This window comes from Sus scrofa, chromosome 2, assembly GCF_054392235.1.
Source record: "Sus scrofa isolate SSC_HxYL_T2T_F1_AM1 chromosome 2, Sscrofa_HxYL_maternal_Yorkshire_Landrace_v2.0, whole genome shotgun sequence".
Classification (NCBI taxonomy): Eukaryota; Metazoa; Chordata; class Mammalia; order Artiodactyla; family Suidae; genus Sus; species Sus scrofa.
In genome coordinates, this window is record NC_139384.1 from 48,290,918 (window position 1) to 48,314,755 (window position 23,838).

Genomic DNA, 23,838 nt, shown 5'->3' on the forward strand with positions numbered 1-23,838 from the left:
AATAATCAATATGAAATGTATATTTGGCTACAGGGATCAGAGAGGCCAAAGGAATAAAAGCATGCCAATGTTCTCATTTTGTTTGGGAAAGATACAAATATTAAAATGTTTATGAAATTGACAGTAATAAATACACAGAAGCATGTGTCTTAATTTAAGGCAACCACCATAAGAACAGCAACAACAAAGAATCAAATAACGTATAAGCCAGCAACAGAAAACTTAACCCAGGCAGTGGAAAGAAAAGAAGTAGTTTCAGGAAATATAAAATGAGACGGCAGAAAAAATTTTAATATGACTGTAATCACAAGAAATGTGGGATAAGTGGAATGAAACAAAATAAATAAAGCCAGAGGGGCATGGCCCAATGATGCGTGTGTGCTGTAAGTTGAGTAACATAACGCTTGGCACCTAGGGAGGAATGAGACAAAAGGTTTTCTAAAGCAAACATATATGAGGTTATTAAAAAAGCAAAATAAAACAAACTGTAAATACAAAAAAAGCAGATATCACCTATGACATCCTCTCTTATCAAAACAAAATAAACTTTCAATGAAAAAGTGATCCAGAAAGAAGCTTAACTAGCACATGGAGACCACAAGAGAGCTTCTCTGTCTCCACCTGGATCCTTGGCTGAACAAAGTTCTCCCCCTGAAAACTTACAACCACAAGTTTGGAGACTGACACTGCTCCATTGTTGTGTAGCTTTTGTGTTGCTCTAAAGAGGTCTGATCCTTTATGACCCATTTATCTGAATGCCTTCACGGTTGTTCCTATCTCCATTATTCTAAAATGTCATGACCTTGTGCCAAGCATGTAGCTCTGGCTTGGCTTGAATTGGCTCGATTCTTCTGTCTACCCTCTGAGCAGGTACCTAGGACTCATCTTGCCTTGCTCTGCTAGACAGCTGCTACTTGTTCATCTGTCTTTCGTCTTCCCAGAGTTTGATTTATTTCTTGTATGGTGTGGTCTTCTTTCCTCTTTGCCTGTTTGTGGATCCACATAGATTTAGCTAATGTTATTTTTACAGGATTTGCAGAAAGATCAGAGATTAATGGGTGCATTCGACCTGGGTGGCTGATGGAAAGACCAGATGATTGAGTTCTCCTTCTTGGCTCCCAATCCATAAAGCAGGGAGTTGTTGCCGTATAGACTTCCCAGAGAGATAGAGGGGAGAAAAGGGTGAAGAAATTATCTAATCTGTTCTCTTTTGCCCCTCCTTTCACTGAAATTGTACCAAATTCTATTTCCCGGCAACATACTGTGTTCGTGACTCAGCCTGATGGTGGCACAGCTGGGAAAGCTCTGATGGGCATCATTACTCGGCTTGGAAAAAGATTTTCCCAGTGATGGTGGGAAGAAGTGGGATTATTGTTTGCTGAATGTTTAATTGTTTCTGAAGCTAGATCAAGAGAAGGGCCTTCTCGTCCACATATGGCTCATTGCTGTTCCAGGCACTGGGCTAAGAAAACTCACAAACAGTCTTATTCATCGATGGGAAGAAATTCAGCAGGCTAAATATTATAAAACTAACAATTCTTCCCAAAGTAATTTGAGGATCTAATGCAATCGCATTTAAAATTTTGACAGGATCCTTTCCAGAACTTGATAAAATGATACCACAATTATAAAAACAGGCAATATTAGGGAATATTTTAGGAAGAAGGAATACCTCCATCACCAAGCCAGCAACCTGGCCTGTCAGCTCTGATGCTTCTCTATCTCTTTCATGTCTCTACATCTAATCCATGATAGAATTGCTCTCTAAAATGTATCTCAAGGAGTTCCCGTTGTGGCTCAGTAGTTAACAAAACTGACTAGGATCCATAAGGATGTGGGTTCAATCCCTGGACTTGCTCAGTGGGTTAAGGATCAGGTATTGCTGTGAGCTGTAGTGTAGGTCGCAGATGCGGCTCAGATCTGGTGTTGCAATGGCTGTGGCATAGGCCAGCAGCTGTAGCTCCAATTGGACCTCCAGCCTGGGAACCTCCATATGTCACAGGTGCAGCTCTAAAAAGCAAAACAAAACCAAAAACGAAAACAAAGCAAAAAAAATTATCTCAAAACTACCCATCCTCTGCATCACCACATCCATCTCTTTAGTTTGAACTACGCCATCATTTCATTATCCACCAAACCTCTCTCCCCCTACACCACCTGCCCCACTCAATGTGCTCCCCGCTCAGCAGCCATATAAGGTCCCATCTCTCTCCTGCCACAGACTCCTCAGTGGCTTTTCATTGTTCATCTGCTTCCACTCTCTTCCTTGCTCACTTTGTAACAGTTTCTGATCATTCAATCATTCAGCACTATTCACTGAGAGGCCTGTGCCAGACAATGAGCTAGACCCTGGGGAGGTAATGAGCAAAATCAGGCTTGATTCCTGCCAACGTCCTAGTGACTTTAAAGACAAACATGAAAAAAAAAAGCTTCTAGTGTGTTAGTAATTAAACCAATGCCAATTTAAAATAATAAGATTAAATTTTTATAATTATTAAAGTTATACTGGATGCTGAAAAGGCTGGGAGAAACAGGTACATTTATTCATTATTATTAACATGGTGAACTGATACAAATGTTTTGGACAAAAAGTCTCAAGAGCCAAAAGAATCCACATCTTTTGATCCAGCAGTCTTACTCTTGGGAAAGTATTTCAAGGAAATAATTCAAAGGAGGGTAGAAGAAAGGGGAAGACTCAGAGAATGAAGTTGTTTATTCCAGTGCTTTCTATGTTATTTAGCATGAGACCTGACATCACCTAAATGGTCAATAAAAGAACAGTTTGATAAGTGGTTGAAAGCAAGATGATGCAATAAATTATGACTATGGAAACAAAATCAAATGCAAAAAGTAGGACATGATGTCTTCAAATATGATGTAGAGACTCTGTTAAAGCAGTTGCCAAGAATTTGAGTGGTGGTCTTTGATGTGATTGGATTTAAGCATTAATAACTTTTAAAAATTAAGTGACCCAATGGAGAATATGGTTGCATTTCATGGTAAAACTAACTTTGATTCTGTAGAGTTTATTTCTCAGTGGCCATGTTTATTATATTCTAGGCAATATGTTGTCCAATGAAAAATATAATTGGCTCCTGACAATGAAATATCAGACAGAAAAATTAAGGAAACAGTCCCATTTACCATTGCATTAAAAAAATACCTAGGAATAAACCTACCAAAGGGGGCAAAAGACCTATACTCCAAAAACTATAAGATTCTGATAAAATAAATTGAAGACAACACAAACAGAGGGAAAGATATATTGTGTTCTTGGATTGGAAGAGTCAGTATTGTTAAAAATAACCATGCTACCCATGGCAATCTACAGAGTCAATGCAATCCCTATCAAATTACCAATGACATTTTTTCCCCAAAGAGCTAGGATAAATAAGTTTTTTCCCCCTCAATTTAGGGCCGCATCTGCAGCATGTGGAAGTTCCGAGGCTAGGGGTCAAATCAGAGCTACAGTTGCCAGCCTATGCCATAGCCACAGCAATGCATGATCCAAGCCACATCTGTGACCTACACCACAGCTCATGGCAAACCCGGATCCTTAACCCACTGAGCAAGGACAGGGATCAAACCCATATCCTCGTGGATACTAGTTGGATTCATTGCCACTGAGCCACAACAGGAACTCCTAGAACAAATAATTTTTAAATTTGTATGGAAACACAAAAGGCCCCAAGTAGCCAAAACAATCTTGAAAAAGGAAAAAGGAGCAGGAACAATCAGGCTCCATGATTTCAGGTTATACTACAAAGTTACAGTCATCAAAACAGTATAGTACTGGCATAAAAACAGAAATATAGATCAACAGAACAGGATAGAAAGTCCAGAAATAAACCCATGCACTTATGGTTACTTGATCTATGAAAAAGGAGGCAAGAACATACAATAGAGGAAAGATGGTCTGAGAAAACCGGAAGCTACATGTAAAAGAAGGAAATTAGAACAGTCTGTTAACACCATATGCAAAAAGAAACTCAAAATGGATTAAAGACCTAAATGTAAGACTGGATACTATAAAACTCCTAGAGGAAAACATAGGCAGAACACTCTTTGACATAAATTAAAGCAATATTTTTTGGATCTGTCTCTTAGAGTAATAGAAATAAAAATAAACACAAACAAAGGGGACTTAATTAAACTTAAAAGCTCTTGGACAGCAAAGGAAACCATAAACAAAACAAAAAGATACATTATGAACTGGGAGAAAAATATTTGCAGACGATGCTGCTGACAAGGGATTAATTTCCAAAATATACAAACAGCTCATATAGCTCAAAGTAAAAAACAAAACCGAAAAAAAAAAACAATAAAAAAATAGGCAGAAGACCTAAATAGTCATTTCTCCAAAGAAGACATAGAGAATATGGCCAACAGGCACATGAAAAGATGCTCAACATCATTAATCATCAGGGATATGAAAATAAAAATTATAGTGAGGTATCACTTCACGCCAGTCAGAAGGGCCATCATTAAAAAGCCTATAAATAATAAACGATGGAGAGGGTATGGAGAAAAGGGGACCCTTTTACCCTATTGGTAGAACTGTAAATTAGTATAGCCACTATGGAGAACAGTCTCAAAGTTCCTTAAAAAAACAAAAATAGAGTTGCCATATCATCATGCAATCCCACTCCTGCACCACATATATCCAGAGAAAATTCTAAGTCAAAAAGACATATGCACCCCAATGCTCACTGCAACACTAGTTATAATATCCAAGACATGGAAGCAACATAAATGTCCATCAGCAGATGAATGGACAAAGAATATGTGGCATATATACGTATAATGGAATATTAGCCATAAAAAAGAATGAAGTAATGCCATCTATAGCAATATGCATAGACTTAGAGATTATCATACCAAGTGAAGTCAGACAGAGAAAGACAAATATCATGATTCATTTATACATGGAATCTAAAAAATGATACAAATGAACTTATACACAAAACAGAAATAGACTGGAGTTTCCTGGTGGCTCTGCATGTTAAGAACCTGGCATTGTTACTGCTGTGGCTTGGGTCACTGCTGTGGCTCAGGTTTGACCCCTGGCCAGTGAATATTTACATGCCACCGGTGTGGCCAAAAAAACATAAAAAACAAAAAACCAGAAATAGACTCATGAAATAGAGAAAACAAACTTATGGTTACCAAAGGGGATGGCAAGTGAGGATGAGATAAATTAGGAGTTTCAGATTAACATATAGACACTACTATGTATAAAAGAGATACACAACAAGGACCTACTGTAAAGTACAGGGAACTTTACTTAATATCTTATAATAATCTATAATGGAAAGGAATCTGAAAAAGAATATGTATATAACTGAATCACTTTTTTTGTACACTTGAAGCTAACACAACACTGTAAAATCAACTATACTTCAATTTAAAAAATTGGCTCCTGGAAAAAAATGTTCTTTTCATCAACATGGATGTGTTAAATGATGTTAAAACTGATATTATATCAAAAATGGGGGAATTATGCCATTTACAGAGTCTCTGTGGGGTAGGAGCATTTGTCAATAACCCTGAAGCTGTGTTCAGAGCAAGACAGCAAGGAGATTCAGCATCTGTTAGGTAACTCCCAAACCCCTGGTAAAGCTCGGGCATATCGCCAACCCATGGGCATCCCTCTGCAGTAATGTGCCTGGTCACCGTGTTCTTGTGAGGAACACTTGCAGTACCAAGGACAGTCACTGGAGGGCCTGTCTCTCTCCTAATACTGCAGGGTTCCGCAGCACTGCTCAAGCTTAGCAAATGCAGACCCTCTCTGACTTAAAAGTTAGGATCTCTGCAGGCCAGATGTTTGTACAGTGGGGCCAAGCTGTTCAGAATTTGGGATCAGGAGTTCCCGTTGTGGCTCAGCAGAAACGAATCTGACTAGCATCCATGAGGACGCAGGTTCGATCCCTGGCCTTGCTCAGTGGGTTAAGGATCCAGCATTGCTATGAGCTGTTGTGTAGGTCGAAGACGCGGCTCAGATCTGGCATTGCTGTGGCTGTGGTGTAGACCAGCAGCTATAGCTCTGATTAGACCCATAGCCTGGGAACCTCCTTATGCCTCGGGTGCAGTCCTAAAAAGACCAAAAAAAAAAAAAAAAAAAAAAAGAATTTGGGATCAGTTGAGACCATGGTGGTACAGCAGGGCCTTATGATGTTCTGTGAATGAGGTATTTTAATTTTACTGCAGAGGAGAGAAGGCTGCCTTGTGAGAGCCTCCAGAGGAAGACAAAAGGAAATCAGAAGATCTGAGCTTTGATTTTGGTTCTGAACTCTCTCTGGCTATGTGATCTGAGTCTATATCTTCTTTGTGCTTTGAGTTGTGTTTTTTTTTTTTTTTTCTTTTTCACTTATAAAATTAGGAAGTAAAACTTGCATGATCTAGCCTTCAAATGGATTTCTAGAAATTACTCAATTAGGAGGATTTTAAAAAGATTTAATGGCACTCCCATCATGGCTCAGTGGATACGAATCTGACTAGCCTCCATGAGGACGCAGGTTCAATCCCTGGCCTTGCTCAGTGGGTTAAGGATCGGGTGTTGCGGTGAGCTGTTGTGTATGTCACTCGTATCTGGCGTTGCTGTGGCTGTGGTGTAGACTGGCAGCTGTAGCGCTGATTCGACCCCTAGTCTGGGAGTGCAGCCCTAAAAAGACAAAAAAAAAGAAAAAAAAAGATTTCATTATTTCCAGATGGCTAGCAGGGGCTCATGGCATTGCACTTGGAGGAAATGCCAGAGATCCTTTATACCCTCCTGCTTTCTTTATTTTATGCCTGGTGCCTCCTAGAGAGAGGGGCGTCATGGACACAGAGAGTACTCTGTCCTCCAAGAGGAGGAACCCCAGAAACAGCATTTGGGAGAAACCATTTTGTATAATGACTGAGAAGCGCCACCTATAGATGTGGCCCACCACCAGAGATGGCTCACAGCTCAGAGTATTGTCTAGTCCTCCATGTAGAGTCCACTGTGAATTCTCAAGGGCATGTCACGCAAAGACAACTGAAGGACAGCCCCCTAAGGTTGCTATCTTCTTCATCGCAGGTGTGGTTACAGACTCCCTGGGATCCCTAAGTCCTTTCAGAGGGCTCTGTAAAGGTGAAAACTATTTTCATAATGATATTAAGACAAAATTTGCCTTTTGCAATGTGTCGACATTAACATTGAGGGAGCAAAAGCAATTGTGAGGAAAACTGCTGGCATTCAGTGCAGGTCAAGGCAATGGCCTTGACCTGGATCATTTGTTAATGTATTCCTCACTGCAAACAACCACCACAAAAGTCGGTTTCACTTAAGAATGTCCTTGATGAAACAATAAACATTATTAATTCTATTAACTTGCTATTTTTGCGTGCACATCTTTTTATTATTCTTGGTGACTAACTGGGAAATACACATGAAGCCCGTCTACTGTATACTGACTACATGACTCTTTTCAATAAAAGCATTTGTATGATGGCTTGAGGTGCAAGCTGGACACTTTCATAAAACATCATTTTTACTTGAAAGAACAAATGACAAATTATGGTTATTCAGATATGAGAATTTGGTACACATTTTCTAAAGAAAATAAAGTGAGCCTGTCACTTCAAGAAAAACACCTGACAGTATTTGTTGCCAATGATGAAATTCGAGCTTTCAAGCAAAACTTGGGATCTTGGGAAATTTGTATCTGCTACCATGAATTTGACAGCTTTTCAATACTTAAACACTTTTCTGATGAGATTGAAAGTGACCTTAATGAATGTGATTTTTGATGCTGCATGATGTAATTTCTTAATATCTGGATCATCTGGAGCTCGCTTCAGCAGCACCTCTACTAAAATTGGATCACCTGCAAAACTCAGTAAACCGCTATTTTCCAAATGACCAATATATGGCATTATAAAATCATTCATTTGTGAAAGATGCATTCAAAGTGCAAAGTAAAGAAATGCATTTTAATGTAACAGAGAACAAGTTCATTGACATGGTTGCACCTTCTACCTTGTAATTATCCTTTAAGAAACAACCATTTGTAGAGTTTTGGTGTAGCACCAGAGAAGATTATCTGTAACTATCTGAAAGGTTATTTAAATATTCTTCCTGTTTCCAATTACAGATCTGTGTGAAACAGAATTTCATATACTTAAACCAAACGACGACGACAACAACAAAAACAATCCACCAAAACCCAAACCAAGTTAAATGCAAATATGAGGATCCAGATGTCTTTCATTAAATCAGGCATTGAAGGTTTGCAAAAATGTAAAATGATGCTGTTTTCAGTAAATTTATTTTGTTTTGAATAAGATAGTTATTCTCCTAAAAAAGTTAACTTGTAATAAGTTAATTATTATGCATTACTAATATATTAGTAATGCTAATTCATCATACATTACTTTTTGAAGTTAATTAATAGGTAATATTTAAAATTTTCTACTTTAATTTTTGAGATGGTGAACATTGAGAGATACAACTCATACAAACAAAAGTATGTTGGGGTTCTCAATAATTTTGAAGCTCTAAAAGTGGTCCTGGAGTTAAAAAGCTTGAGAACGTCTGCTCTGAGATGCTTGCAGAGAAAGTGCAGTTTGGGATGAGTAATTAATAAGAAGTGGACTCAGTGTTTATCAGTTTGCACTATTGTTGGGAAGCGTCCAGGCTTAATTGGGCTTAAGGGCTAGGGTACATTATCAAGACAGACTCGTCCTCAAAGCAGCAAAATGAAAGTCACCGAATTCTCAAGGTCCTGATTAGACATTGAAGGGGACCTCTCTAGGCCATCCCAACTGCTTCCAGTGCCCCCAGGGTCTAAGTCCACCCGTTTCCCTCTAGGGAACATCTGGCCCACTTCCTGCTCCATACTGGCCATCAAGACAAATGTGAGCTACAAATCTGCCTCCCAGGTCATGGCGAATGCCACTCTGAGCCCAACAATCAGTACCCTGTGCTTGGGAAGGCCCCAGGCACCAAGCCTGAAAGATGAGTATGCTGTGGCTTGTGTCCTGGAGGACTTCTCAGTCTCATGGAGAAGAAAGGCTCCTGAAGTAATAACTACAATATGATGTGATAAACACTCTTCTGTACATAGTGACCTAACTTCTTCCAACCAAAACTAGGACACACACTGGCATCTGCCAATGAAACAATCCTCTGGAACCCAGGTCTGCTGCGTGTGTTAAGAAACACCCAGCAACTCCACAGACAGTCTGTATAGGTTTGTACTTGATTTGGTCCAAAGACTCAGAAACAAGGGTCTGTACCTTTTTCTCAAAAAATTAAAATTCTGGGAAATAACGATGTCAGAATAGAAAAGTGCAAGAAGTGCCTCCGGATTACAAAAGATGAGTAATGGGCCCCTAACATTTTATTTCCTCTGGGTTAGTGAATGGGAGGTACTGGAGAAATTTTTCCATCATCCTTGTTCCAGTGGTTTCCCCCTCCCCCCAGCCCCAGGCAGAGTCCAAGTTTGTTCACATAGGTCTCCCACACCAGCTGAAGCAGATCAAGCTGAATCTCAGCGTCAGAAGAATGAACTAGGAAGAGGCTTCTAAGATCTCCAGCCTTGATTACATGTGGGTAAAATTAAACAATAGGGCTCTTGATCTGCCAAGAAATGTTGGAGTCCCCTCTGGGTGGGCTGTTTGGGGACCGCAGAAGTTCTGGTCTGGACTGGTCTTCTTAAGTCCCAACCACGTACCCTTCCCCCCTGCTTCCTTCAGGGCTGACCCAAATCCCTCTTTTTAGTCTCTTTTTCCTGGCCTTCCTGTTCTTTCCCAGATGTGGTAACTCCAAAGTGAACCAGAAATGAACAGAAGGAACAGTGAACACAATGAACAGAAAAAAAGCATGCACAGTGCTACACACGGACATCCTGCCACTCACGGTTAAAGCGAAGGGGAGACATGGGGTCCCCAAGGCCATCCAAACAGACAGCAAGACAAGGAGTCTGACAAACCCCTTCTGCATCTTGGACCCACTACCACTGGTCTCCTGTTTCTGAGAGTCCTGCACCCATAGATTCAACCAACCACAGATCACAGATACGTGGAAAATAAATTCCAGAAAGTTTCAAAAAACAAAACTTGAATTTGCTGTGTACCCAATAACTATTGACCTAGCATATACATGGTATTTACAGCTATGTAAATAGTATTAGGTATTGCAAACATTCTAGAGATGATTTAAAGCATGCAGGAGGATATATGTACATTTCATGCAAATACTATGCCATTTTATACAAGAGAGTGAACATCCGTAGATTTTGGTATTGTGAATTGAAGTCTGGCATTTGCCATCAGCCTCTATATGGAGTAAACCATGAGCCACTGCAGCTGCCAACCCACAGCACCCCCTGAGTGGAGCTCAGTGGGGAGACCAGGAATGAGGCCCTCTGTGCTCTGGGAAAACTGGAAGATGATTAGATATTTTTAGGAGATGATTTTATGAGCCCAATTCTTGCATCTCCTCATATCTAGAAAAACACTAACATCCTTCACTGATGACTGATGTCTGTGACTAGTAGCAACCTTCACAAGACCCGCTGCAAACTTCTGTAAAATGTGTGCATGGCTGCATGCACCTGCCCCTTCACCTTTATGACTTATACCTTGATATTTCCCCCTTCCCTCCCTAGTGCAGTATTTCAGAGCTATCTGAAATGTTGCCTCTTGGGCTGTAGTTAGTGGACAAAACAAAAGATGTCATGGTCACCTGCGACAACAACCACTCTCAAGGGAGGGCCAGTGGGCCCTGAGGGAACTCAGGGAAGGAACAAAGAACACTGGCCCACAGTTGAGGTGCACATCAAAGGAGTGACTCCAGGAAGCCCACATTTCTATATCTTCCCACAGAAACTGGTTTTCTGTCAATCTGGTTATCTGTAAATCTTTCATTCCTACTACCTTCCTTTTGTAGTGAAACTCCTGGCACCCCACCACCACCACCACCTGGCCTGCTCAGGAGCTCTTTCTCAGGGCTACCTGAGATGCTGTCTCCTGGGCTTAAGTCCAAATTTCACCCCAAATAAAACTTAACACTCAACTTTCGGATTGTATTTTTTTTAGTCAACAGTATCCACGGGGATCCTTGAAACCATCTCCCTCCAGTACCAAGAGATAACTGTAGTTAGGCTGGACAAGGGGAAAATCATGCTGTCTCTGTGATCTCTAGTGAGCTCATCTACAAAAGCAGGTTATTTTGAGGATTAAATGACACATAGGTCATGGAAAATGCTTGCTACACAGTAAGTTCACTATTCATAGTTATAATTTTCATATCATTTGTACAATTATTTAGTGTCTGGTCCCCCATTAATCTCTACATTGCCTGAGAACATGGGTTGTGTCATGACAACCCAGCCTAGTGTGTGTCAGAGACTCTAGACTCAGCTCTAGAGTCTCTGACACACACTAGGCATTTGATGAGACAATTGTTTGATAAAAGAGCGTAGGTGGGGTCCTGACTAAGAATCTGCTCTAAAACAGCAAGTTTGGGGTCACCTGACAACTCTCATGGCTTGGTCCTGCCTATTGGTAGCATGTTGTCACGAGAATACTAAAGTGTATCTGGGATGTGTAGAGAAAGGGCATGCTGATACATTAACAATGCCTGCTATGGTTGAGGATGTTGAGTATTTGTTGACCTTGGCCTGTGGCGTCAAGAGCAGGTCCCTTTGCTGGCTCTATGCAGCACAAATAAGCCTGTTGTATGATTCATGGGCAGAGCTACTTCAAGAGGACTGAGGTTACCAAATATCTGATCTGAAGATAAGCAGCATGACCTCAGGGATATTTTTTAAATCGAAGATAAGAAAACTCTTAGAACAATACTATGCAAAGAAGTGGAAAGCATACCATGATTCTGTCTGTCCTGATGAACTCATCTACTTGGAATGTGTGTTTCATGAATTAATCAGTGACAGCGAGCAGCTAGTGTATTTCACAATTAGACAGAATTTTGTTAGACCTTTTCCCCCAACCTGTAAAGCAGCCATTCTACTCACGAGGGTAATCCTTTGGGTGTGTCTTCTCGGACCAATTCCCATAAAATGTGAGTCTGTACTTGGCAGTTCCACAGGCGCAGCAGTCTAAGATTGGTCTGTCAGTCACCCCATCAAATGTGGAATCTGAAAGAGTCCAGGAAAGTCACCAGGTTAGAAAGCAACTGAGAGTCATTTACAAGGCAGCACCATCTTGGTCTCGTTCTGTCCTCAGTGATTGGGAAAAGAGGACAAGGTGCAGTTTCTTTTCTAATTTTAGATATCATTTATTTATTTAAAATATTTTTTATTGAAGTATATTGATTTACAATGTTGTGTCAATTTCTGCTGTACAGCAAAGTGACCCAAGGTGCAGTTTTCACTGTTTCATATATAACACTAAGAACCAGGCCCAGCTCTAAAGGATTTTACCTACCTTTAAGGATGATACCTATATTTTGCAAATTAAAAAAAAATCAGAACTTTTGCTCTAATAATGTGAGGAGATCTATGAGACCAATTAGGCAGAATATTTGGGATGGGTGCTATCTTGGTAAGATTTATTTGGTTATCCTTTCTGGGTTTGAATCTCCTTCCTCACCTTCCTCACAACAGGATTTCTCTATTGAATTTTAAGAGGAATTTGCATGAGTGTGTTTTCACAAAGGAATATTCTCTGTGGCCAAATTGCCAGGATCAGAAGGAAAACCTTTGAAGGACAGCAATAAGAACAAGTAGAGAGCCTTAAACAAGTACTGAAAGTTATGAAAAACAAGATATGCCTGTATAGTCACATCATTTCTTATCAAGTGTTTGAAGACTTTATGAGGAGGGTTGGGGGCTTGGGAACATGTTCATAAGTTCAGATTTACTTCTGAGCATAGAAACAGCCGGGAAAAACTCAAGATTCCCTCTCCGCCTCCACTTTTAGCTGTGAATAGCTGTTAAGTGGAGAGGGAGAGATAACATGAATAAATTCAGTATTTCCGATTGTCAAGCCCACATCCCTAACTGCGCATTGTTGCTTTTAGTCTGTTCTGCTTCCTGCAGGATGAAAACAATGTCTACAGATGCAACTTGCTTCAGTTGCTGTTTCTTTGAGTCCTCTGGAGATATTAACATAAATGTTCTCCGCTTCCCCTCCCCAAATAGTTGGACATTTATTCTTAGCTATTATATAAAGAGCAGTGACAAAAAGTATAAAAATCTTTTTGAGTATCAGGAAGAGCATTTTACACACCTTTCTTACAGAATTCACTGGGTTCATTTGATTTGAATGTGCAAAATCAGTGATGAGTGGAAGTGAATTCTGGGTTCTAGGATGGACACAAAGGTATGGGATATTGTAATAATAACTTCATTGTACAGAGTCCTCGTGTATGTTGGTCCCTTTCTATTCAGTCTCATTTAATCCTAGCAATCTGTGGAGGTCAGTACTTTGGTTTTAACTCCATTTTATAGATCATGAAACTGAGGCAAGTTAGGTAACCAGCCCAAGGTCACAGGGACAGTGAAATGGTACAGGCAGGACTGGAGCCTAGGTCTTTTTGGGTCCACAGCCCTGAGCTTAACCTCTATACTACATCACTGCAGGGAAGACCTTCTGCTGGGTAGGTCTGCATAAACACCGATGAGAGAAATTTGTATTGTGTGCTTCTCTTTCTGCTTTTTCAAATGAAGAATGGTGCATTTAAAAATTACCTCCCTATAAGGCTCCAGAATTTCTAAACAGCCTTAAAGAAGAGATCTGAAACCATCCAAAATAGAAATCATTGTCTGGCTACTTTTTGTACACTAGGAAGAGGCTACAGCATTGTCTGTGTTGGGAGCAAGCTTCCCATTGCCTTATGTACATGAAGCCCAGATTTGATTCCTACATGAGTCACTTTGATAGTTCTTTGATAGTTAAGAGACAAGCCCTATTGAATATACTTCAGGAAAGGTAGCATAAATGAATACCTCCTCAAGATTTTTTTTTTTCACATTTCCATTATGATCAACTACACTGCAAAAAAAATAAATAAATAAATAAAATAAAGTAAAAAAAACCCAAAAAAACCCCTAAACTAAATTAGTTTTGCAAAAGAGATTCAAAGCTAAGAGATCCATGCTGGGGCTTCAATTGTAACTACTAGGTGCTGTTAAATGAGGTGGCAAAAATCTCTAAAGAACCCAAATCAGGCAAATTGGTAGCTTTACCTTATCAAAATGGCTTTTGGATTTAAGCAGTGGGAACTTAAAGATACATCCCAGGGTTCAAAGGAATGCACTTATAATAAAACCTTTGGAACTCCAAAGGAAAATAATCTTCCATTTAAAAAGTAAATTTCTAAGTTTCAAAATAAAAGCAGACATACTGTTCCCTACTGAGGAAAAGCCTATCGAAAGTGTATCGAGTTTTCACAGGGCAGTGATAACTAGTGTTAACTTACCCCTCATCTTCTAACCTCACAGGGCCTGCCCAATACAGGTGCCTCCAGGCCAAGCAGCATCTCCAGCGCTGCCCCACCCCCTCCTTTCCATTCTTAATCCATCAGCTTCCTTTTCAACGCTTATCCTTCCTCTTCCCTTGTCTTCCTTTTCTTATTCTTTCTCTGCCTACATTTTCCCCTCACTGCTGCTTTTGCCTTCCACTTTTCCTCTCTCTGTCTCTCCCTTACTTATCTGTGACACAGTATTAAAGTGATTCCATGTGTGCTCGAGTCTATGTGTGCATTTGTTTATTATAGATCAATGTTTGGGATATTTTATGTTTCTCTGTTCTTAATTGTAACTTAACATTTTAAAAATTTTGTTATTATTATTTTTAATTGTTCTTTCCCCAACACAATTTTTTTTCTACTGTGCAGCACAGTGACCCAGTTATACATACATGTACATATTCTATTTTCGCACATTATCATGCTCCATTATAAGTGACTAGACATAGTTCCCAGTGCTACACATCAGGATCTCATTGCTAATCCATTCCAAAGGCAATAGTTTGTATCTATTAATCCCAAGCTCCTCAACCACCCCACTCCCTCCCCCTCCCCCTTGGCAACCACAAGTCTAATCTCTAAATCCATGATTTTCTTTTCTGTGGAAAGGTTCATTTGTGCCTTATATTAGATTCCAGATATAAGTGAAATCATATGGTATTTGTCTTTCTCTTTCTGACTTACTTCACTCAGTATGAGAGTCTCTTAACATTTTAAGTTTCTTTTGAAAATTAACAATTGCCATTGCTTTTAATCTGTGCAGTTCTTATTTTTTTCTGATGGATTAATACCTTTAGCTGGGGGGAAAATAGACACTAGTTTCTCTCTCCCTTTCCTCGATAGATTTGATTTGACTCAACAGAGAGTATGAAGACCTTAATGAAAGAGTTGGCGAAAATAATGTGGGCATCCACATTTAAGAAAAATCTCTTTGCTCTATGCTTGTATCTTAAAGACTTGCTGAACGGGATCTGTTTTGCTAACTGATGGATTTCCTCGTGGGTCTACTGATTCCAGGAATCACCCACAACTGCACCTTATGATCCTATAGCCCAGGTCCTGCTGGTCCTTTTTTGCCCACAAAGTTGCTGCTGTAAAGGTGTTTTTTTTTTTTAATTAAAGTATAGTTGATTTATCATGTTGTCCCAATTTCTGCTATACAGCAAAGTGACCCAGGCATACATATATAGATTTATATTCTTTTTCTCATATTATCTTCCATCATATTCTATCCCAAGAGGTTGGATATAGCTCCCTGTGTTTTTATATAGGTTGGTCAATTGATAGGATCTGTGGTTCAGAAGTGGTTACCCATAGAGATTTGCAATGCCATTTTGTTGAAACTGTATCTGCAGAATGCTAGCGTATTCATGGCTTAGACAAGGCTCCCACAACATTGGCACAGAGGCTTTGGAAAATCCGCTTTAGTTGATGACTGCTGTCAGTTCACAAGGGTGACAGTGAAGTGTCTTCTAGGAACCCTCAAATATGGGGGAAAAAGGCTGTCCTTTAAGTGTCAAACAAACAAAACTGCACCATCGTGGCCATGACCAGCCAACCTTGGGTGTAGACCAAGAGGTGAGGCAGGACACCCACAACCCTAACCCATAGAACCTGGTGTTGCCTTGTGGAGGCCAGGCAGGTGGGGGATCGGGAACCAAGACCCACAACAATTGAGATGTTCTGGGTTTGGGGAAAGTCTGAGTGAATTTGTGGACTATTCAATACGGGAAAGAAAAGCGCCAACAGCCATGCATCATGATGCCCACTTGAACGCTGCCCAGGGCTCTGGTCTACAAATTCCAGCTCTCTGGCCCCACTGGCAGGCATGACCCTAATGCAGGGCAGCCAGCTATCTCCTTTTTGCTCTTTTCATGTTCTCCAAGCTGTCCTCCACATAGGACAGTGTTTCCATACCAGCTCATCTACAGGGGCACCTACTCTTTGATCTACCAAAAGCAGCAATTCAAGCTACAGAACTGGAAGATAGTTACTTTAATTAAAGGGCAGAGGTTAGCGCAATGGTTCCCAGGTCCAAACTCCGTCCTCCCTCACTAACTGGATGATGCTGAGCAAGCTATACAAACTTTCTATGTCTCAGGCTTTTCATCTATAAAATAGGAGTGATATAGTAGTCTTTACCATATAGGATTGGTGTTTAGCTTATAAGATTAAGCCATGTGATGTGCTTAGAATGGTGCCTAGTGTGTAGCAAGCACTAAAAAAAAATTAGCTATTGTTATTATTTTCCCAGACCATTATCAACTGTTCCTTTTCCTAGTAGCTTATGATTTGCTAGAATTAGAGAATTATTATAGAATTATTTTTTCTCAAAATGCTAATTGCTCTACATGTAAAAAAGCCTGCAAAAGTGAACAGAAATGAGAGAGTTAAGACGTGTAATTGCAGAACATTTTCCATTTTTGTTTAGCTCTCTAATGACTTCTAAATACATTTGGATGTTTAAAAACCTTCAATTTTCATAGTAGATTAATAAATAATTTTTGGGTATAGATAATAATAGCTAACACATATATACTATAAACATACACAGGCATGTGTATATATTATTTATGTATGTGCACATGTGTATATACACACATACATATACATATATATATTTACTAGGCGTCAAGGAGACATGGTACTATTTTACATACATTAAGTCACATGAAAGGGCAGAGGAAGGATTAGAACCCCAGGTGGATCTGAATCCAGGCCTCTGCTCCAACCTCCCAGTCTACTCAGTCCCCATAAGCTTTGTTAAATGCCTTCAACCCCCCAAAAGGGAGCTGATGAGCCTGCAAATTCAAGGACCAGACCCTTGAATGAGGGGAGATAACAATGCTGGGGGCCCGGGGCATCCCGTTGCCCTGGAGACAATTCCCCCATCCTGCCTGGGTGCCATGCAAGTTCCTACTCGTGATTACTCCAGGGAACCATTATAGACTTTTTAAAGGTACACAATTGTGCATTCCTTAATTAAGTCCTGTGAATTATTCCAAGGAACCTCTTCAGAATAATCACTGTTTCACAAAAATAAGGAGACAGCAACACCAATATAAGGTACATTATCTCCTACCCAGGGAATCAAGCTGAGTAATTAGAGTTTAAGGCAGATCCAATTACCCACAGCACACAGCCAGATTAAAAATCTGAGCTACATTAGGAAGCAGAACCCAGAGGAACTCAGAAAGCTCAACTACCTTAATTCCTGTGGCTGAATACACCACCCTCCATTTATCTGGCCCTCTCCCACCCACATGTCCACACGGCCTTACCTTGCTCACAAACTTTCTTGGTCAGAGAGCCCTCATCTTGAAAATAAATGATGCGTTTTTGTACGATGCTGGCCCTGTGGAGAAAGAAGACACGAGTCCATGTGAGGAGGGCGAGGCTGAGATATCAGATCCTTGCTTGTCCACCTCCAGGTGTAGTTTTGGGGGAGTCCCTTCTACTCTTTGTGCCTTGGCTTCTTCATTGGAAAACTGATATTTATTAATAAATAAGCTTTTGGGTGTAGATATTAATAATCTAACTGTAGTTATAATCTAACTGGCATTTATTAATGCCAGTAGATATGAATAATATTGACCTTCTAGAGCCGCTAGGAGAACTAAAAAAGAAGTACATTAGGAGTTCAGCACATACCTAGAAACCAATTAATAAATACTACTTATTGTTGGGTTGGTGGTGGTGCTCATATTATTATTAAGGTAAGAAAGTAAACAGCATTTTCAGTAACTTTTCTCAATGGTTCATTTACTCTAGTTTTGTATCAAACTATTGAGGCCATTTATAGATCAAACAAATTCAAATCAGGGAAGCATGTCAAACTCTCTTCCTGAAGGGGAAAAAAATCCCCTAAAAATATATTTTGATTTTGTTCTGAAAATGTCATTCTACATCTTTCCTGCAAGTCTAGACAAAACTGTCTCCTACGTTCTGAACAAAGACAACTTCAGCTGTTATCTCTCTCTCTCTTAAACATGTCAAACACAGGATCTTGGAATTTGGAAAGAATATTTTGAGGTTGAAAAATGACTTGCTTTTGGCCAGCACACACTGGCTCTTTAATCTAGAATTGTACGGAAACACTACTTTTCTCCTTTAACCCACTCTGCTATCTGTTTTCAGCTGGCCCTGCAGAGACCTGAAACCCAGTGTTCCAGTAATTCGAAAGTCTACAACACTTAACATTGAGATGGTGCCTATGGACCTTGAGCTATTTCTATTGATTTTCTTTGGCAATGCCACTCAATCAAGAGGTAGTTTTCACTTTGATTTGCTCTACTTAACAGGTAAAGGGAGCCCTTGACTCCATTAGAACTAACCACACTGAACAAGGAATAGAGTCACACAGGCTCCCTGGGTCACATGACCTCAGATGCAGGAATGGGCCCAAGTGTGCAGTGATCTGCAGAGCACAGAGGGAGTTTTCTCAATGGTCTGGGCTTAGGCCAAGATGACTTTCCAAAGAAATGTCTACTCTACACCCTGTCTTGCACAAAAGAATCAAGTTGAGGCCAGTCTACAGATGTCTTTTACCCACCCAAGAGAGAAAAGATGTTGAAATAAAATGAAATATACTTCCTGTCTACACAAAGCTACTGTGATCATTTATCCATTCTGTTGAACCACCATCAAGCAGAAAGTTACTTCAGGCCAAGAGAACACTCTGGAGAATGCTTACCCCAAAGCTAAATAACCAAGACTTTTGTTGGTTGGACTCTCCCATCATCCACCACAGAACATTCCCCAGTGACAGTGCCTTAGGGACCTCTGTGGAGGGCAAGGAGTGGCCTAGTGGGAAGTATCCCAGGCCCTACATTCTTGTTTCAACCAAAGGCTCCAACCTTACTTCAACACAAAGAAGCCTCTTCTCCCATTTGTCTTCCTGTTGTATCTGCTTGTATATTTTCAACAAATAGTTGCTGGAGGTCTTCTTTGTGGCCAGACATTGGCCAGGGGCACTGTCATGAATAAGACAGATGGGGCCACTTCCCATTCTCAAAGTTGACAGCATGGTGGGGAGAAAGCATCCAAGAACTAAATCCTCAGTTAATCATTTAACCCAATGGTGATTACGTGTTGAATGGAGATGTTCATAGGGTGTGGGAGAGGGTAACACAGGGGGTCCTGGTCAAGCCAGGAAGGGCTTCCCCCAAAAGAGGTGGCTGAGCTTAGATCTGAACAAGCAAAAGCTAATTAGGAAAATGGGAGGGAGAAGCAAAGGAGGGGGGCATCCTTTGTAAGATCTTTGAGGTGGGGAGGACCAAGACCCACTGGAGAGCCCAGGAATATAAGTCAGGGAGGTGTGAGATGAGCTGGGCAGGTGGGAAGGGTCATGGTGCCCAGAGTAGGCAGGGAGATGGCATTTTTTTCCAGGCTTGTTGAGAAGTCTCTGAGCAATGTGTCCTGAGGAGAGGGAGATCAGATGTGCCCTTTTAAAAGAGCCTTAGGACCACAGAGTAAAAACAGATTGGGGTGCGTGGTTGCAGTATACAGAGCTCCCATGCAAATTGAACTGTGTTTCAAGAAAATCCTTTTTTTTTTTTTTCTTTTTAGGGCTGCACCTGAGGCATATGAAAGTTCCCAGCCTAGGGGTCTAATTGGAGTGCGGCTGCCAGCCTATACCACAACCACAGCAACGCAGGATCCAAGCTGCATCTGTACCCTACACCACAGCTCATGCAATGCCCACTGAGAGAGGCCAGGGATCAAACCCACATCCTCATGGATACTGGTCAGATTAGTTTCTGCTGAGCCATAATGGGAACTCCCTCAATAAAATCCTTTTGATAAAATGGTTTGACAACACCTGATCTACAGGATAAAATACAAACTTACCATGGAATTCAAGGTTCTTCGTAAAAGTTCACCCAATACCACCATGGCTTTATTGGTCACCATTTTGTGCCTGGGTTTTAAGACTGTGAGTTTATTTCCCTTGTCTGACACTTTTTCAGCTCACCCCACCCTTACCTGTGCTGTTTCCTTTCCCAGAATCTCTCCTCACTTGTTTTTGCTGGCATCTGTTACAAATACTTTGAATGTTCTTCCTCCTACTGTGAATAGCAGAACAATGGCAAAAGCCTACGCTCTAAAAGCATGATTATGTTTCAAAAAATTATATTACTCCCAAATTTTCCAAAACAATCACTGTAAAAATTTGAGGGGCCAGAGACAGAAAATATGCATTTCCTTTAAGATAGTTCTATTTCGTTCATGCCTTGTTTTATAAAGTCAAAGTGGCCCTCTTTTTGATAGTAATTGTAATTTCTGAGCCCTTACCATGCGCCAGTCACTGCGCTCACAAAGCCCTTCATGTACATTATCTTATATATCTTATGCTTGACATACACTAGAGGTCCTCAAATTCTTCATTCAAAACACTTGGGCTACATGCGTTTTTGAATTCAGAGTTTTTCAGATATTAGAAAGTTAAGATGGCAACGGGCCATTAACATCTGCAAAATCAAACACCTCAATATTCAGCAGCAAAATGTAAGAAGTGTCATTCTAAGAGAGTAAATAAAAACTATAAACAACTTTACATCAGTTCAGGCAAGTCTGGTAAATTTACCCAAATGCTCTTGTCGTCAGAGGGATTAAGATGAGGGTTTGTCATGATGAAAGATAATATGAGAAAAAGAATGTAAATTTATGTATGACTGGGTCACTTTGCTGTACAGCAGAAATCCACAGAACATTGTAAATCAACTATAATTAATTTAATTAAAAATTTTTTTAAATGATGAGCATTTGTGGTTATTGTCACCCTTATCTTACAAGTAAGGGTAGTGGAGATGAAGGGAGGTGAAGTAACTCAAGGTGTTTTTTTGATTTTTTTGTTTTTTGCTTTTCAGGGCTGCCCCCATGGCATAAGGAGGCTCCCAGGTTAGGGGTCTAATTGCAGCTATGGCTGCCAGTCTACACCACAGCCACAGCAATGTGGGATCCGAGCTGCGTCTGCAACCTACACCACAGTTCACGGCAACGCCAGACCCTTAACTCACTGAGAGAGGCCAGGGATTGAACTCATGTCCTCATGGATCTTAGTCAGGTTTGTTAACCTCTAAGCCACGAAGGGAAATCCCACTGCTCAAGGTTTTAAAGTCTCCCCTCTACTGCCCAAGTCCAAGGTCTGTCTCAGGCTCAGAGTGCTTGTAAGGATTCAGGATGATTATGTATAAAGAGTCTAACTGCCCTGTGAGGAAAGTATTATTATCAAATGTAACCTTAGATTGGTTTGGGGGGGGGGAATCTATTTTAGCATCTCCTGGAGCACACTGTGGAGAGCTGAGACTCTGGGGGATGGGGGGCCGTGGTGGGGGGTGGTGTCTCCCTGGAGCCTGGGTCATGATCACCTGATACCCTCCATGAAAAGATGAGCATACACCCCCAGGCCCATGCTTGGCCAACCCACTGGGTCATGCTCTTTGGATTTCAAACTCTGTGCAGACCATATGTGGAACACAAGGCTTGTTCTGATGACCTGGCCTTATCTCTATCTAGCTCTTCCTGAGCACCCTACAGGAGCCGTATCCTCTATCTGTCTTTATAATCTCACGTCCCTGGGCCCCTGTCTGTGGGAATCCTTCTGTCCTTCCTATGACTCCTCAACACACACACACACACACACACACACACACACACACACACACACACACACACACCCACCCTTCAGTTACCTAATTCATACCCAACTAAGATGTTACTGCCTTTAAAATTGATGTCTTAACTGGCTGCTCTTTCTATGACAGCCACAGCCCCCAGGGCTTCTCCTTCCCCAGCACTTATTAACCTGACCTGTAATTGTATATTGACTTTTCTATATCTCCTGTGCTAGAGTATAAGCTTCCCTAGAACAGGAACTGTATCTTACTTATTTCAGTAGATTTTAGAATCATGCACCACTGGGATTCAAGGAGAAGGAACAGGGATTGGAGAGAATTTGAAGCAGAGCTGTCTGTAGGGCGTGATGGTCGTCTTAGTGTGTAGTTAGACACAGGGACCTGTAACTCAGGACAGATGTGAAGGGTGGGGACTATGGAATGAGGAGTCAGTGAAGCAGAAGAAAGAGCCAAAGCTTTTGGAGTGGCCAACGACACCCAGGGCAAGTATGTGGAAGGGAAAGAGAATCTAGCTGAGCCCAGGACTCTGAAGTCCGATGTTCATCTACAGATATGCTGGCTGAGACCAAGATTTTGGTGTGCTCGGCTGCAGAAGATGTTTCTTTTTCTTTCTCATTTGGTCAACTCCTGAGGGAATTTTATATTCTGAGAAAATACATTTCATTTCAAGTTTGTTCCCATCAAAAGTATAAAACTCAGCAGAGATTTATAAATCATATTATGGTTCGGAAAAATAATAGCTTTACAAGATGAGAACGCTGTTAGTAAGAATTCCCTCAGCATTTCAAAATGACAAATTTCTCCCATTCTGTGTCACAATTTGGCAGCCTGTTGTATAGCATTTATAGACTGATATACTGAATGCTTTCTTATCATGAAAGAGCATGTTAAGGAAATCTAAATTAAATTTCTCAGTATGTTAGCTTCTCAAACTTCGGAATATTGAGATTCTAAATAACTTACTAATCATTTTAAAAGTTTCCTTTTAAACCCAAAGTAGAACATTTTCAGGAACTCCATCCTGAATCCCTTAGATGCTTGGCTCTTTTCTGTCTGAAGAGTTTCTTCATTTGCTGTTCTTTTTCCTTGGGGAAGCTGCCTGTTGGAGCGAAGTCAATGCTGGCTAAGTTGTAGGTCTGCTGTCTAATGCTGCAAAGGCCTGGGACCCCTGCTGTCACTGAAAAGGGAGAGGGAGACCTCAGAAATGGAAGGACTTGGGAGAGATCTGGGCACACAATGAATTAAGAATATACATGGAGCCTCAGTGGCTGGGTCACTGCCATGTAGGGATAATTCCCGTAAGGTCCTATGACAGGCACTTTGCACAAAGTAAATATTCAGGAGTGTAGCCATTATCGTTGCTGTTGTTAAATCACCAGCCCCTAACAAAGTGCCTGACATATAAAAGTGCTTAATAAACAGAAGCTATTATGATGATTGATGTCAGGTCTGTCTCCTTTGCCTGTGGAGGGAGGAGGGAGGGTGTTACCTTGGTCAACTGCTTTAGGCAGAGATAATGAATGATTAAACGGAAGCTCAGGTTTGTGGTCTGCAGACTATTTTTTGCCAACCCTCTTCCCAATTCCAGTAAAATTCCTATTACTGAGCATTTCTTGGAATGTGTTACCAAATACATCTATGATCTCAGGGATATTTTCCATAGAAATGATCCAGTTTATAACCAATCACTACTTCCTTCCTTCTACCAACTTTGTGGGAAGACACAGGGATAAAATATGAACGTCA

At 40.7% G+C, this 23,838-nt stretch overlaps 1 protein-coding gene across 1 annotated transcript in view; it reads right to left on the reverse strand.

The window, feature by feature from the left end:
* The window catches only part of SPON1 (spondin 1), a 334,437-nt gene that overhangs the window by 166,691 nt on the left and 143,908 nt on the right, over window positions 1–23,838 (reverse strand). Inside the window, exons 4-5 of the mRNA XM_003122966.7 lie at window positions 17,737–17,810; window positions 12,000–12,122 (exon numbers count right to left, since the gene is read on the reverse strand). Coding sequence (XP_003123014.4) covers window positions 12,000–12,122; window positions 17,737–17,810 — 197 coding nt within the window. The remainder of the gene's footprint in view (window positions 1–11,999; window positions 12,123–17,736; window positions 17,811–23,838) is intronic.